Here is a 15,465-nt window from a genome sequence, read left to right as displayed (position 1 = left end):
GGTCTTATGGTTAAGCGCTGGCACGCGACACTGATAGATCCTGGGTTTGAGTCTCGTGGGGTTCGGGATCGTGGATGCGCACTACTGAGAAGTCCCATAATGGGACGAAACGGTCGTTCAGTGCTTCCAGGTTTTCCATGGTGATCTAGCTTCAATTGACTCATGATTTCAACTACTGAAAGTTCTAAACTTTTTCACAAAACCCCTTCAAATATATATATTTGTTTATTATTTTCACTATTAATAGAAAACAACGAATATGTGAAGTTTATAATGCTTATTATAACTACTGTTTGACAAAACAATATTGATCTAAACGGATTAGATAAAATTTAAAAATACAAAACCTTTATGGTTATTAGATGAAAACTATTCGCTGTGATTTTATTAAGTTGTATAATTGGGAGAAATCACGTAGCTGTATCAGCATTTGAACCTTATTTGGACTTTTGTATTTGTGATGACTTTTTTAATGACAATAGCAAACAATGATAATAATCGAAAGATATAAGAATTCGGGAAATTTACGAAATGAAACGTTGCAAGTTTTGTCATTTTAAAATTGTTCCAGTAAATTGACATTAGCTTAATTAAAAATTAACCTTCGAAATCATTAAAAAAGTTTATCAGTGGTTGATATATTTTATAGATTACAGTTTATACTGATCGTCGAAATTAATGTTTTCCTGAAGAGGCCTAAAGTGTTGAAACAACTGGTAATAAGCCATTTGATTTCATAATGTATAAAGAAAATGGAATATGTTAAATCATAAGCAATAAATAGAGTAATTTGATGATAGTTTACACCATTTACTGAATGTAGATCAATAACCATAGAAGACCACGATTTTCTATTATAAAACTGTTTAGAAGTGTCCACCAACAACCCCGCAAAGATTCAGACCTAGTCCATTTGGGCATTGTGGCGAGCGCCTTAGCTTTAAACTATTCAGCATTCAGTGATTTTAGCTTCACTGAATTCACGATGTTGACGAGACATCATCCATAGTTAACGGTAACAGCTGGTTATATTCTTCTAGTCACATATTTTCTTAATAATATAATTTAAAACCTAATAGTTTTAACAAACTAATTTCTCTGAGGTGAACATTTATTTGAGTATAAAATAGATCGGAAAGTACAATGAAGCTTACAAATCCTAAGACAATGTAATCATAAAATTTAGCTAGAATTATCAGTTATAACAAAGTAGTTATTTGGGAAAATTTTATTTGATATAATCTCAGCGATTGAAATGTAAATAATTCCAACGTTTCGTTCTGAAAACTTGTCTTGACTTCGTTTCTATACTCGGCACTCAATTTCTGTTAAACTATTCGTCTTAATAAAATATAGTATTACTGACAGTCAGATTCGAAAAGTTTTTAGATCTCTGAATCCTTAAACATGCAATTGTACAAAACTAACTAAATTTTACATCAAGATTGTGCGTAAGTTATTAGTAACTGATTATGTATTTCTTTGGATTTTGATATATGTATGATGGAAATATTCTGTTTATTGCTACGGCCAGCCACAAGATAGTTTGTCAATAATCCAAATCGACTAACGAGTCGCAAAACCGTCATTGACTGTAGTGGCCGGGATTTTCGTCAGGTGTGCTAAGTCATCTGTGAAACAAGCTACATACACTAGAATAAAAATATATTGAGAATATGTCTAGTACTTTATTTATGTGAAATTTGGCAGTTGAAGATAATGAACATTATGTCACTTCATACTTCATTTTTTAATGCTAACTGAAACACTATGGTGCTTTGCAGCTATACGTTTAAAGAAGGTAGATATTCTCAAATTCCAGTGAACAACTGTGAACCTATAAGGTCAACACAGAAAATATGAACAAATTCAAGTACCTTAAATACTGATTTGATCATGGTTTAGAAACATGAATAGAGGCTTTGAAGTGTTAACCAATAGATTCTAATTTGAACAAGAAATAAAGACAATTCAATGTAGAGATTTTTGGACATTACTTACTAGAGTTGTATGATTGTATAATTAGAATATACAAGTCTACAAATAAAGTAGGAAAACATTTTACCACTTAAAATCGATAGAAAATGTTTCCAAGTATCAAATGTAATGGAACAAATCAAGAATAGATTCCAAATAGATGATGATTGTCAAGATGGATAATATTAAGAAACTGTGAATAAATTGTGTGGAAATACATATATAGAAAGGGAGTCATGTAACGAGCCAACGAGTGATGATAAAAATTATTAAGATATTTTCCAGAACAGAAGTATTTGTTTGTCTGAACAATATGAAGAACAGAATAAATGAATCGTGTAACAATAGCTAATTAATGATTTAATAAATATTGAGGGATTAATAGCAACAGAGTCTTGAACATGCAGCTAGAAAAGATGATCAAGACCACCATAAGACGAGATTGAACATGTTGATTTTGTACACATAGTTTAGGCTGGAATCAGTAGATAAAGCCTCTGCCGTACACAAATTCTAGGTTTGTGATGCTTTTGAACCACTTCTTTTCTCTTTTTGAATAACGTGGGAGGAAGATTCTGAAGGGGCAGCATTACCAGAATGAAGTTGTTGATTGACTATAGTAATGTTTTTGATAACCATCAAGAGGAATGCTAAGATATACGGTTCTTGGGAGCCTTTTTATTTCGGACTATGTAACCTGCTCTACAAGAACAAGTAAATTTGTAGATGTATATTGATTCTGGTCTAATGGTTCACTAAGAGCTCAAAACAAACTGTGATGTTTCGGTATTTACTTTCGAAGACTTGAGAGACAGAGTTCTAACGTAGTTGCACAAACTGAAAACAAAGAAAATCGATTCAGCCCTATCTCTTATTCTTATCTATTTTCTACAATTTTCACACTAGTCTCAATATCATTACAGTTTATTCTAGTCAACAATGAATAGTTATTAGCTGAATCTGCGAAGATGGAGTACTTACAAATGTTATCAGTAGTATGGTGAATTAAAAACAACGATTTTGACTTGAAAATTAAACAGAATGAATATAATGAATACACTTACTCATCATAGAAGTTTAAAAAAACGATTGACTTCATACATAACATATAAGCTAGATCATTGTTGGACTTTTCGGCCGTTTAACGAAGTCGTATAAAGATTGAATACTACCCCATTTCTCATCTGTATTAAATAAGTCACCTCGATAAAACGGTACAGTGATACATGTAGCAGAAAAATAGTGAAACTACAAATTTAAGGATTATCTGTTTAATTAACTGTGAAATAATATTGTATAATCTTTAGCTCTTACAAGAGAACATCAAAATAACTTCTCATCTCTGAGTGGTTATAAAGTTTCATTCCTTAGGTGAGTTCAATATTCCATACAAACTTAATGATGCATAGAATATTAATGAAAACTGATTTAATACACAAGATCTAGCATAACTAATAGCATTCAACTATTACCTCTGAAGTTGACAAACTTGTTCGAAGAAAAGCCTGGTGTCAGGCAAGTTTACTTACTCTCAACCTTTCTCTTTCTCCTGGTGATCGACTGGATCATGAAGACATCAACATCTGAAGAGAAGCACGGGATACAATCGACATCTAGGATGCAGCTGGACGATCTAGACTTCGCTGATGATCTGGCCCTTCTATCCCAAACGCAACAACAAATGCAGGAGAAAAAGACCAGTGTAGCAATAGCCTCAACAGCAGTAGGTCTCAATATACACAAAGGGAAAAGCAAGATTCTCCGATACAACACAGCATGCACCAATCCAATCACAATTGACGGAGAAGATTTGGAAGATGTAAAAACCTTTACGTATTTGGGCAGCATCATTGATGAACAGGGTGGATCTGATGAAGATGTGAAGGCGCGGATCGGCAAAGCAAGAGCAGCATATTTACAACTGAGGAACATCTGGAACTCAAAGCAACTGTCAACCAACACCAAGGTCAGGATTTTCAATACAAGTGTCGAGACAGTTCTACTGTATGGGGTGGAAACCTGGAGAACTACGAAAGCCATCATCCAGAACATACAAGTGTTTAATAACATTTGTCTACGAAAAATACTTCGGATCCGTTGGCCGGACACTATTAGCAACAACCTACTGTGGGAGAGAACAAACCAGATCCCAGCGGAGGAAGAAATCAGGAAGAAGTGCTGGAAGTGGATAGGACACACATTGAGGAAAGCACCCAACTGTGTCACAAGACAAGCCCTCACATGGAATCCTGAAGGTCAAAGGAGAAGAGGAAGACCAAAGAACACATTACGCCGGGAAATGGAGATAGACATGATAAGAATGAACAAGAATTGAGTGGAACTAGAAAAGAAGGCCCAGGACAGAGTGAGTTGGAGAATGCTGGTCGGCGGTCTATGCTCCATTAGGAGTAACAGGCGTAAGTAAGTAATACATCTGAAACTTAGATAAATGAATTCTATTGATAATCCTTAGAACTTCGTCTCTAATTTGATAAATCAATACCATTTTAACTTCATTAAGCATCAGAAGCTTATGACAATAATAAACATCCCTTCATTCATCTATTATATTTTGCAAATTTAAATATGATTCATTGAAAATAACAAGTTATTCAGTAGTTAAAGAACTTTCAAATATGAAGCTCTTACATTCAATTACAAATTACACTATACTGTTATTTTTTTTATAAATAAACCATTAGCATACAATAAAAAGTAGAGGTGAATATATCTTTCAAATTCATGTAGAATCATTAATCTCAATGGTTGAGATCATGAGTCAATTGAAGCTAGACCAACATGGAAAACCTGGAAGCACTGGATGGCCGTTTACATGGTGGTCTACCTTCAATTGACTCATGATCTCATTCATTGAAATTACTAATAATATCGACAAAAACCCTTCTGATATGAAACATTAATTTGTTATTCTACAATATTATCTATTTCATTTGTAATGTTTTTTGACTTCCAATGTAACTCATTTTGTAAGTTTCTCTAAAAAAACAATCATTTAAATTATATTATTATCATTCTTGCCCAGAATGAAATGTATCCAATGGAAACAAATTATTCCGAAATTCAAATGATCAATAATACTAACTATATTGATAACAAATTATTTGATGAAGATAATAAATTCAGTGGAATGTTAATGCAATGGGGACAATTTTTAGATCATGATTTAGATTTTACACCAGTCGATGCATCAACCAGTCGATTTAGTGATGGTCTCGGCTGTAATGAAACATGTATTAATGATCCACCATGTTTTCCAATATTAGTACCTCCAGATGATCCACGTATTAAACATCGTTGTATTGGATTTTCACGATCTAGTGCAACTTGTGGTTCTGGTTCAACATCAATTTTATTAGGTAAACCAAGATACAGGGAACAATTAAATCAAATCACAGCATTTATTGATGCATCCAATGTATATGGAAGTGATGATTTTGAAAATAGCCAGTTGAGAGAAACACTTTTTGATGAAGGTAAAATGAGAGAAGGTATGCCAACAGAAGCTGGTAAATCTTTATTACCTTTCAATATTCGAGGACAGGTAGGTGATGAAAGTTATATTATTGAAGTTTTATGTTTTCATAAAGCAATATACTGATTAACAACAACGAATAATCAACCTAAAAATCATTTAGAAATCGATGAGAGAACGTAAATATTTAGCCAGTTTATAACTTGTCAAGCATAAAATCTCTTTTAGATCTCAACTGAGAATCAAACTTAAGAGATTCAAGTTATATGAAGTGCTCATTAGATTTGAAGCAGTCGAACGGAACACTTTGATTAATTTAATTGAATGAATCAGGTGACAGAAGAGATAAAACATACAGTGTATAATATGAGTATTAGATTGGATGAACAATCCAGAAATTTCAAATCCGGAGAGTTGTAAAAAAAACTACCGAAATCTAACCTGTCATTGTACTGATCAAGTTAAGTTCCTATGAGGTTATTTATTTAGATGCGAATTCGGAGACGGTAAGAACACATCACATATTCACATAATCAATGATTAATATATTGAAGTTATCAATATAAGTGTGCTAAATGAAAAACATAGTTCGGGAGAAGTTCATAAAGTTCCCTTTCTTGAATTATATTGTTTACCGCGTTATGTGACCTTCAGCATGTATGTATGTGTCTATAAATTTGCTTTTATCTTTTTCACATTTAGGAAATGCTGAGTCACCCATTAATAACTAAGTTGGATATTTCTACCACTCCATTTCGTATTCATTTCCCTTTATTTCTTATGATTTATCTGCATCATTAGGTGTCTGAAACATACGTTCCTCGAATACTTTCGAATTTTTATATCCACATTGTTATTAAAGAGATTTGACGTCAGAATATATATGAAGTTAGATAGGATAAACATTTCACAGGTATCATTATCGTCCAGTCATTATAGAATCAACGACGGGAGCTAAACGTCATCTTGGAAATTATTGATCTGCTTCATTTGTATTTCCTACTCATAAACTAATCAGTCAGAGAGAGATTGATTATGTATACAATGATGTTGAATGCTGTTAGAGGTATGAGGGTAGTTATCACTTCCCGGTTGCTCACACAGTGGATGGGTTCTTCTAGCGGTACCTAAGAAGGAAATTAGATTAGAAGTGGTCTTAGTGACCTGAAAACTTGACCGCAGTGCCCGAAGGACAACTACTTGTTGCCGGTCACACACACGGCCGATTTGCGAGTTTTCGTGTTAGCTCCGCACTTACTGGAACCTTAACTCCGGAGACGGATATCCATGGGATAAGGCGAAGTGTGCATTTCTAGGGTCGATCTTTTCTAACCCAACCTCCCCTTGTGGGAAGGTAGCATCGCTGTTATGCTGGTTGTCTGAAGGAAACACCCTACTGCAGTACGACTTCGTTTTTGGACCTTGGGTTTGCCGTTTTTAGTCTTACCGCTCTTCAACCGACCTGTATGGCATGGCAGGACCTTGAGGAACGATTATTTCAGCTAGTATGGCTCAATTGGTTCATCACGATTGGCAAGCACCAACGGTCTGGTTATAACAAAGTATATATTTTGATAGTGTAACATTACTGAACTATACAATATCATGTATGATGCACTATAGAAATACATAATCAGATAGGTTTACATCCATTTTGCTCGTAGTTTCTAAATTTATTGAGGCTAATTACCAAACTTTTCAAAATATTCGTTGTTAGTTGTAGGAATTCAATTAATTCAATATTTCACAACAATATGAGAATTCATGTGAAGAAAAAGAAATATATGTATATTCAGTAGTTGTTCCGATTTCCTGTTGCAATGTCCTGAATGCATACTACTTCAAAGTCTTATACTAAAACGAAATGACCGTCGAATCCCTCCAAATTTTTAATGGTGATCTAATTTAGTTTCATTCATGTATTCAAGTATTATACACAATAATCCAGTGTATAATTATATAACTTTTAAAGAGGAATATTATTATTACGACCATAATAATACCATAAACATATTTAATCCTACCTAATTTAAATATTAATGATGTACTAAAGAAAAAATAGTGAAAACTTCTCAGTTAATTTTGATGTAGTTTTGTTCTCTGAGCTGGATGGTTTGGTCGTGGAGCTTTCGTCGTTTTTCTGAAGAACGACGAAAGCTCCACGACCAAACCATCCAGCTCAGAGAACAAAACTACATCAAAATCATCCACCTAAGCTACAGATCTTCACTTTTCAGTTAAATTAACAAAAAAACTATATATATCCTCAAAAACATTTTCACTCTGATGTAAAGCAAATCAAGTACACATGCACAATAGTTGTCAACACTAATATTCTGTTCATATAAACTTTTATAATGACATAATTAATAAAACTGTTATTCAAGAGAGAGAGAGAGAAAAAATAATAATAATAATGGTAACTCATCCATAGAATTAGATTTATTGAATTTGTTTTATTTTTTTTATTTTTTCATGAATCAGTAAATAGTAGTTTTAATATAACATAGAATGATTGATAATCTTTATTGTATTATTCTTGAACTCGCACGATATTGTACTGTTTATTGATTAAAACAAACAAACAAACAAACAAAAACAAGATTAAATGTTTATCACTAGAAGAGAATGTCCAAAATTTAATTTAATTACTTATTCAATAACAATAATGATAATAATAATAATGATAAGAGTTTAAACCTGGTTCTAAAACTAAACATTTATCTGAATAGTATGTAATAACAAATAATCATTTATATAATGATAGTTGATCCCTGATTGAAATTCATTAAATAATTCTGTTATATTTTTTTAAAAATTAAATAATGATGTCGATTTCAAGGCAAAGTAGGCTGAATGAGATGTAGATATCTATCTAGGTAATAAATCATAGAAAATAGTAGAGATATTTTTTTAGTTGGATTATTAACGAGCATATAGGGGTACACCTTAATCTTACATAATTAAAATGTAAAGAATAGTTTAGTTTGTAGATTGGAATAAAACTATTTATTTAGGCAATGATGAATAGTGGCTAACAGTGGAATCCGGTTTGATGCGCGTTTCGTCCCATTTGGGACTCATCAGCTGGAGGCACCTGCATCTCAGAGTTGATGTTCACTCCGGGACTTGAACCAAGTGCCATTCACTTCAAACGTCATCACGTTATCTACTCAGCTACTGGGTCCTGATAGCCAATAAGATAGTCCAATCAGGTAAAGTTTAATTCAATTGTTATTGTATCTTCCCATTGTTGTTTAGAAATCCAATTGATCAGTCTCTTGTCGGTATATGTGCATCCTGTGCGGACATCCAGCTGACGAATCCCAAGTAAACCGAAACGTGCGTCCTGGATTTCACTGCTAGCCACTATCAGTATTTGTTTATGAACTAAGACAATATCGAGGCAGACCGCGCAGGAAGCACATATATCAACAATTCCATGATGTTTGGGATGCGCTTCTCCCCCTCCAAATGCAAGTTGTTGCTTCATGATTGGCCTGCGTCAATATCTGAACTAAAGATAGCGAGTGAAGTAGTCGAACGCGTTGACAACTTCACTTATCTTGGAAGTCTGATCAGCTTTAATGGGTTGGAGTCTGACGAAATCTCTGCACGAACCCAAAAATCTTGCTTGCCTTTTCCCAACTAATGTCACATATGGCGAAGGCGAGATATCCGTTTATCAATTAAGGGACGAGTATACTGATCAGCAGTTCACTCTGTTCTACTTTACGGCTGTGAAACGTGGCCATTAAGAGTAGAAGATACACGTGAGTTACTAGTACTTGATAACAAATATCTTAGAAATATTGCTCGCATCTGCTGAGATCTCTGGGTAAGTGACAGGGAGGTTAGACGCAGGGAATTAGGGAACGATGGGGAAAACAGTTGATGAGGTTGTGAATCTTCATTGACTGAGATGGTTGGGTCACGTTTTGCGCATGCCTGAACATCGATTACTACAACGTGCAACGCTGAATAGTGTTGGAGATGGTTGGAAGAAAGTTAGGGGCGGCCAAACCAAAACGTAGCATCAGTGTTTGAAGTCACTAACTTCTAGTCTGAGCCATGTTGGTAGATGCAGACTACTTGGTTGTGGTCCGCGCGACTATCGTAACTAATGGTAGGAGATTCTGTGTGACATAGCTCAGAGTCGATCACAATGGCGTAGGTGTATGCAATCCCTGTCTTTCTTTAAACTATGAGAATAAAATAGCTTCATATCTTTCTTTCTACCAACTGATTCTTTCTTCCTGTACCCTACTCTTATATGCAGTCTTTCTTTTATATTTTAACACCACCGAATTAACTACTTCTATGAATTCGGTGTTCATCTTGTTGTGTTAATGAGATATGGTAACGTGGACCGATGCATATGTGTGCCTTCTCCTCCGTTGTAGCTGACTGAATGACCGAGATACAAGTAAATAATACCAAGTGAACTATTTAACCAAGTTCCTTATTTTTTTGTGTTTATATTTTAAATAGGTTGATTGTCAAGCTGATCCCAAACAAGATTTTGTACCATGTTTCAAAGCTGGTGATCATCGTAGCAATGAAAATCTTGGTTTATTATCATTACATACTTTATGGTTAAGAGAACATAATCGATTAGCTGATGGTTTACGAACATTAAATCCACATTGGTCAGGTGACAGAATATTTAATGAGGCTAGAAAAATTGTAGGTGCATCTATGCAAGCAATTACTTATCAGTCTTGGTTACCAATGGTATTAGGTGCTGATGGAATGCAATTGCTAGGAGCATACAATGGATATGATGATCAAATTAATCCAACAATTAGTAACGAATTCGCTACAGCTGCAATGAGATTCGGTCATACTATGGTGCCGCCAATTGTGTTTAGATTGAATGAAAATTGGGAAACTATAGATGAAGGTCATTTGCTGCTACATCAAGCATTTTTCGCACCCGATCGGTTACTTAAAGATGGTGGTATGGATCCTATATTAAGAGGTCTTTTATTTAACGGTATACGTGATCGTTCAAGAAATCCATCATTGAATAGTGAATTAACTGAAAGATTATTTGCTATGGCTCATGAACTTGCACTGGATTTAGCAGCACTTAATGTTCAACGTGGACGAGATCATGGACTACCAGGTTATACGGAATATGCATATAAAGTTTGTGGATTAGGCAATTCAGCGTATCCAAATTCATTCAACGAATTAAAACCAAGAATTTCAAAACCGCATATTTTGGAAGGATTACGAAGAGTTTATGGTCACCCAGGCAATATAGATTTGTTTACAGGTGGAATATTAGAAGATCTTCTTCCAGATGCTCGAGTTGGCCCAACATTCGCTTGTATCATAGCAGAACAATTTCGTAGACTTCGGTCAGGTGATAGATTTTGGTATGAAGCACCTGGTATATTTTCATCAGCTCAATTAGCCGAGATCAAACGTGCAGGATCTAGTTTATCACGTATTATATGCGAAAATTCAGATAATATCACTGAAGTCCCTGAAAATGCATTCATTCGATCTAATGGTAAACAAGACCTCATCGATTGTAGTCGTATATCAAGACTGAATTTAGCTGTATGGAAAGAATGCCCATTTACAAGCGGTTTCTTAAGTCCACATCATGGTACAGCATACATTACTGATACTGGTAAATTAGAACAGACTGAATCTTTATTCGTCAAAAGATATAGACGTGATACCGTAACTAATGAAAATATTCCATTAGAAACTAGGAATAATCACAACGAAACAGAACAATTAGCGTTATTATCAAAACGAATTAAACAATTGGAATATCAAATACATATATTAATGAAAGAAAAAGTGAAACCAAACGAAACATAAATAGGTAATAATTGCAACATACTTCTCGTATATATTTTTTTAGGAGAAATAAAAGAACTAGACATGTTTATGCTTAAAAATAGAACTTATACAAAGTGATTGAATAAAACTTAAACAAAATGAAAAGAATCACTTTGTCCTTTTTCTATTTTTTAATTATCAATAATGAGCTTATTTCATTGTAAATCATTTTCAGGAGAGAAACTAAATTAAATCAGTAAGACTTTAGGATTATTAGAACATTGTATAATAATACTAGGCTTAATTACTAAACTATTCATTTGAATAATAATAATAATAATAATAATAATAATAATAATAATAATAATGGTAATGTAATATGCACATGCTTGCTTATCTTTTCTAATTATCATCAAGATTGTTACTATGAGTACTTTGAAATACAATTCGTATAACTTGATCAAAATGGGACTGTTATTGATTGATTGTATTTATATCTTGATTATTGTGATCATTATTTAGTTGTTTACATTTGTATAATAAATGGTGGAATAAACAAAAGAATGTTGTATCATTTTGCTTGTTAAAATATATTTCATTATTGTGAATTATAAGCAATTATTTGAAATTAAACAATTTTTCTTGAATGAGTTGAGATTGTTTTTTAAGAATCCAATTCTTGTTTGAGCCTTACGAAAATAATATTATATTCAGTTAATGATTGGGGTAACTGATTACATGAACAGAGGTGAATGCACAACAACATCGAAAAGCAAATCACATGGAGACAACCCATATTATTATCATTCGTAATTAATTCTGTCAAGAAGTTGAAGTGATTTTTAACCCAGTTAAACAAATTATACATATCATCTGTCAGAAGGACATTATCTCCTTTATGTGACAAAATACGGGGACAATACTATCATTGGATTAAGAATTGGATGGATCACAGACAATAGGTCAGTATGCTCTCAGAGTAGACTGATATGTAAGTTGTATCAAGAGAGGTATTTCAGCATAGATAGTAGCTTATGCAGTAAGAGATCGTATGGAGGATATTGTAACTATGATATTCTGTACTGAGTCCTAAAAGGGACACCAGTCAGATTGCGAGGTTGGTAGGTATTCAATTAGAAACTGAAATAAGGGATCTTGTGACCAAGGATTTAAATTACGAACTAATTCAACAGAAAAATCAGCGTAAGTTAAAGATTTATAATGACCGTCCAAAATCACTGATATTGAAAAAATAAGCTGTCGCTCAAAATTACTGAACAGGTTTCATATAAATTCAGTAAGTAATGAGGTAAATAAACATTACCACAAACATATAATAGTGTTATTTAACGAGACAAAATTCCACACCATATAATGACTTGAATAAATCTGGTAAAATGAAATTGCCCCCTCTTGATATTGCTATCAAACGACTAGTGAGACAAACTGTTATAAATGTTTACATGAAAGGTAATTTTATATATCCTTAGTTAATCATTATTCGATTATGATTCACCATGACATTTTTCATTATTTGATACATTCAATCAGTTGTTCGAGAGTTACACAATAAGTGGTTCTTCTGAACAAGTTCCATTTTGGATACCTCTAATACATTTATCTGATTAGTTGTGCTATCATAAAAATCATTAGCACAAACATCAACTCTAACACAAGTGACTTGATACTTTGAAATGTTGTATGCAGCAAACATTATTTTTATTATAGAACTTCACAACAGTGAGAATCTAATAAAATTTCTTTTCTAATCTTTGTTCAATCATTGTTTTCACTATAACTCATTTATCATGTATAGGTTTATAAACTAACCATTGGGATAAACTTTGTTATTACATGACGGTCAGTCAACTCGACCAACTAAACCGTAGTACATAAAGTCAAATTCGTTACTGTAAGCACTTTGTTTAAAGTCACGCTTTTGAAGGAATTACCAACAGCATCATTGTTGTTACTAGAAAACTGTTTCAGTGTCCTTTGTGTTAATTTATAAAACAACTACACCTAATATTAGTTTATAACAAACAAACTCATCTTTTACTTCAGTATTATTAGTTGAGAAAATGCATTAAATTATCAAAAGATTGAGAAAAAAGGAATTAGTCAATTCCACACATTTTAACTTATGTTCACCCTTATTTATGTTGATAGTTATGTAAACGTGAGAATAAATTACAATTACATTATTGAATTATTAGTTGTGTAAATATATTAAATTTAGCGTGACATAATTAATCCAAGGCCATTTGTGAATCTGCACAGATAATTAAATTAACTGTTTTAATGAACGCTGTGGGATTGAAAGAATATGACATATTTACAACTATTCATGAATACACATAAATTTATTACCAGAGTTAAATACTGTGAAAGTTAACTTAGAAAAATGTTACAAGTTTTTTTAGCGGTAAACAACGTCATGTTCGTTTAGTCTTTTAGTGCTGATAGAATTTTATCGACTAAGTTGCAGCATGACAATTAGTCCAAATGATTCGACATGTAAGTTGAGATGTTCGGTAAACGGAGGAAGCAGATAGGAAACCTTAGACCTAGGTTTCGTGTTACTTCGTAATCATCAGCAGGGTATACCTTCAATTTCTAGGGAACTTATGCCCCTGGCGGATTTAAATTTGTATCACATAGTTTCATAGTCTGAATTGTTACGACTGAGCTGTTTGGCAAACGACTGACCCATATGATTGAAATATTCATAATGGGTTGGTCACTGAGTAGTTACCAAAGTCATGTTTGACTAGTCCTTTATTGAGAAACGAATGAATTTGTTCAAGTATATAGATAATATTGAAGAGCCTATTATTTAAAAGTTAACGTCAAAATGAGAAAAATTGAACCAATAAGGTTTAATTCAATAGCAGTAGCAAATTCCACTGACAAGTGGACTGAGCCATGTTGGTAGGTGTAGACTACCTGGTTGGGGTCCGCGAGATTATAGCAACCGATGGTTAGAGACCTTGAATGACATGGCTCAAAATCATTTGCAATGGCTCAAGTGTATCCACTCTTTGTGTTCTCCCGAATCCTAATCTTCTGAGTTCTTCGTGTCCCTTTTTTTAGCTTTCCAAATTTATTTCACTGGATTATACTCCTTTAATAACGTCTTCAAACCCTAATCTTTCCGATTGCGGCTTAAACTCTTACTATCTCTACCACTATGGAATTTGAATCGACAACTGCATCTCTGTGCTAATGTGATATAGCAACTCGGACTGATGTACGTACGGACGAAGTTCTACGTTGTTACTGATTGACTGAGTAGCGAATTTCAATACCATTATTTATATCAAAGAAACAGTAAATCTAGTAAATAATGGTCAGAAATAATGTTAAAGAAACTATACACTTATGACTTGTGATTTTGTTTTCTGGCAAACATACGGATTCTTAAAAGAAATCACAAAACAATATTAAATTGATAGATAATTAGTCAGAGCTAAAACGAACATAAGTATAAATCATCTTCATTCTTGAAGTTACGATGGGTAGAAGTGAGAGATTAGCGATTATTTCCCAACATTCCCAACACAGTGAACTAAAGGTCAAGCGCTCGCGTGAGAAATCGAAGGTCCTGGGCTCAATTCCCACGTGAGGGCTCGTGGATGCAGATATATATAATACAATTGTCAGTAATAATCGTATAAATTTATATTGGTGATTTCTCATTATTACTGAAGTATTAAGTGTGAAAACAGTTTAACCGGCTTCATTATTTCTCTAAAAAAATCTATAACAACGACTAAATCAGTATACGTTAGTTAATATAATGAGCTATAGATAATAGATAGATAAGGATATTCGCAAACATACGCTCATAGGTATTATAAAGAGGAAACATGAACGTCTCAACTATTCTTTATCAAGATTAGGTGTCTACAAAGATAGAATAAGTGTATACTGTTATAATTATGCAGATTAGTAAATAAATGTATGCCTTTCACTGATATGTTTTTTACTATTGATTGGTCACTGAGTAGTGAACAGAATCATATTTGTCTAGTATTTTACTGCCGATAGAAATCCATTGATCAAGTCGCAATGTAGACTCCAATTAAAGTGACTCGACATCGTGGGTACTATGTTGAGATGTTAAGTAGTTGGAGCTGATCAACAGCAAACAGTCAATTTAGAACTTATGCTGTTTATGGTACTCGTCGGAA

The 15,465-nt window shown here is 33.3% G+C and overlaps 1 protein-coding gene across 1 annotated transcript in view; it reads left to right on the top strand.

The window, feature by feature from the left end:
* Positions 1-12,451, top strand: part of MS3_00005589 (uncharacterized protein) — a 47,218-nt gene extending 34,767 nt beyond the window's left edge. The window contains exons 4-5 of the mRNA XM_035730382.2: positions 5,021-5,539; positions 9,962-12,451. Of these exons, the coding sequence (XP_035585677.1) occupies positions 5,021-5,539; positions 9,962-11,311 (1,869 nt within the window). The 3' untranslated portion in view covers positions 11,312-12,451. The remainder of the gene's footprint in view (positions 1-5,020; positions 5,540-9,961) is intronic.
* The last annotated feature ends 3,014 nt before the right edge of the window (positions 12,452-15,465 follow it).

The sequence above is a fragment of the Schistosoma haematobium genome, chromosome 3 (assembly GCF_000699445.3).
Source record: "Schistosoma haematobium chromosome 3, whole genome shotgun sequence".
Classification (NCBI taxonomy): Eukaryota; Metazoa; Platyhelminthes; class Trematoda; order Strigeidida; family Schistosomatidae; genus Schistosoma; species Schistosoma haematobium.
The sequence above is the reverse complement of the archived record's forward strand: the minus strand, read 5'-3'. Positions and strand labels throughout refer to the sequence as shown.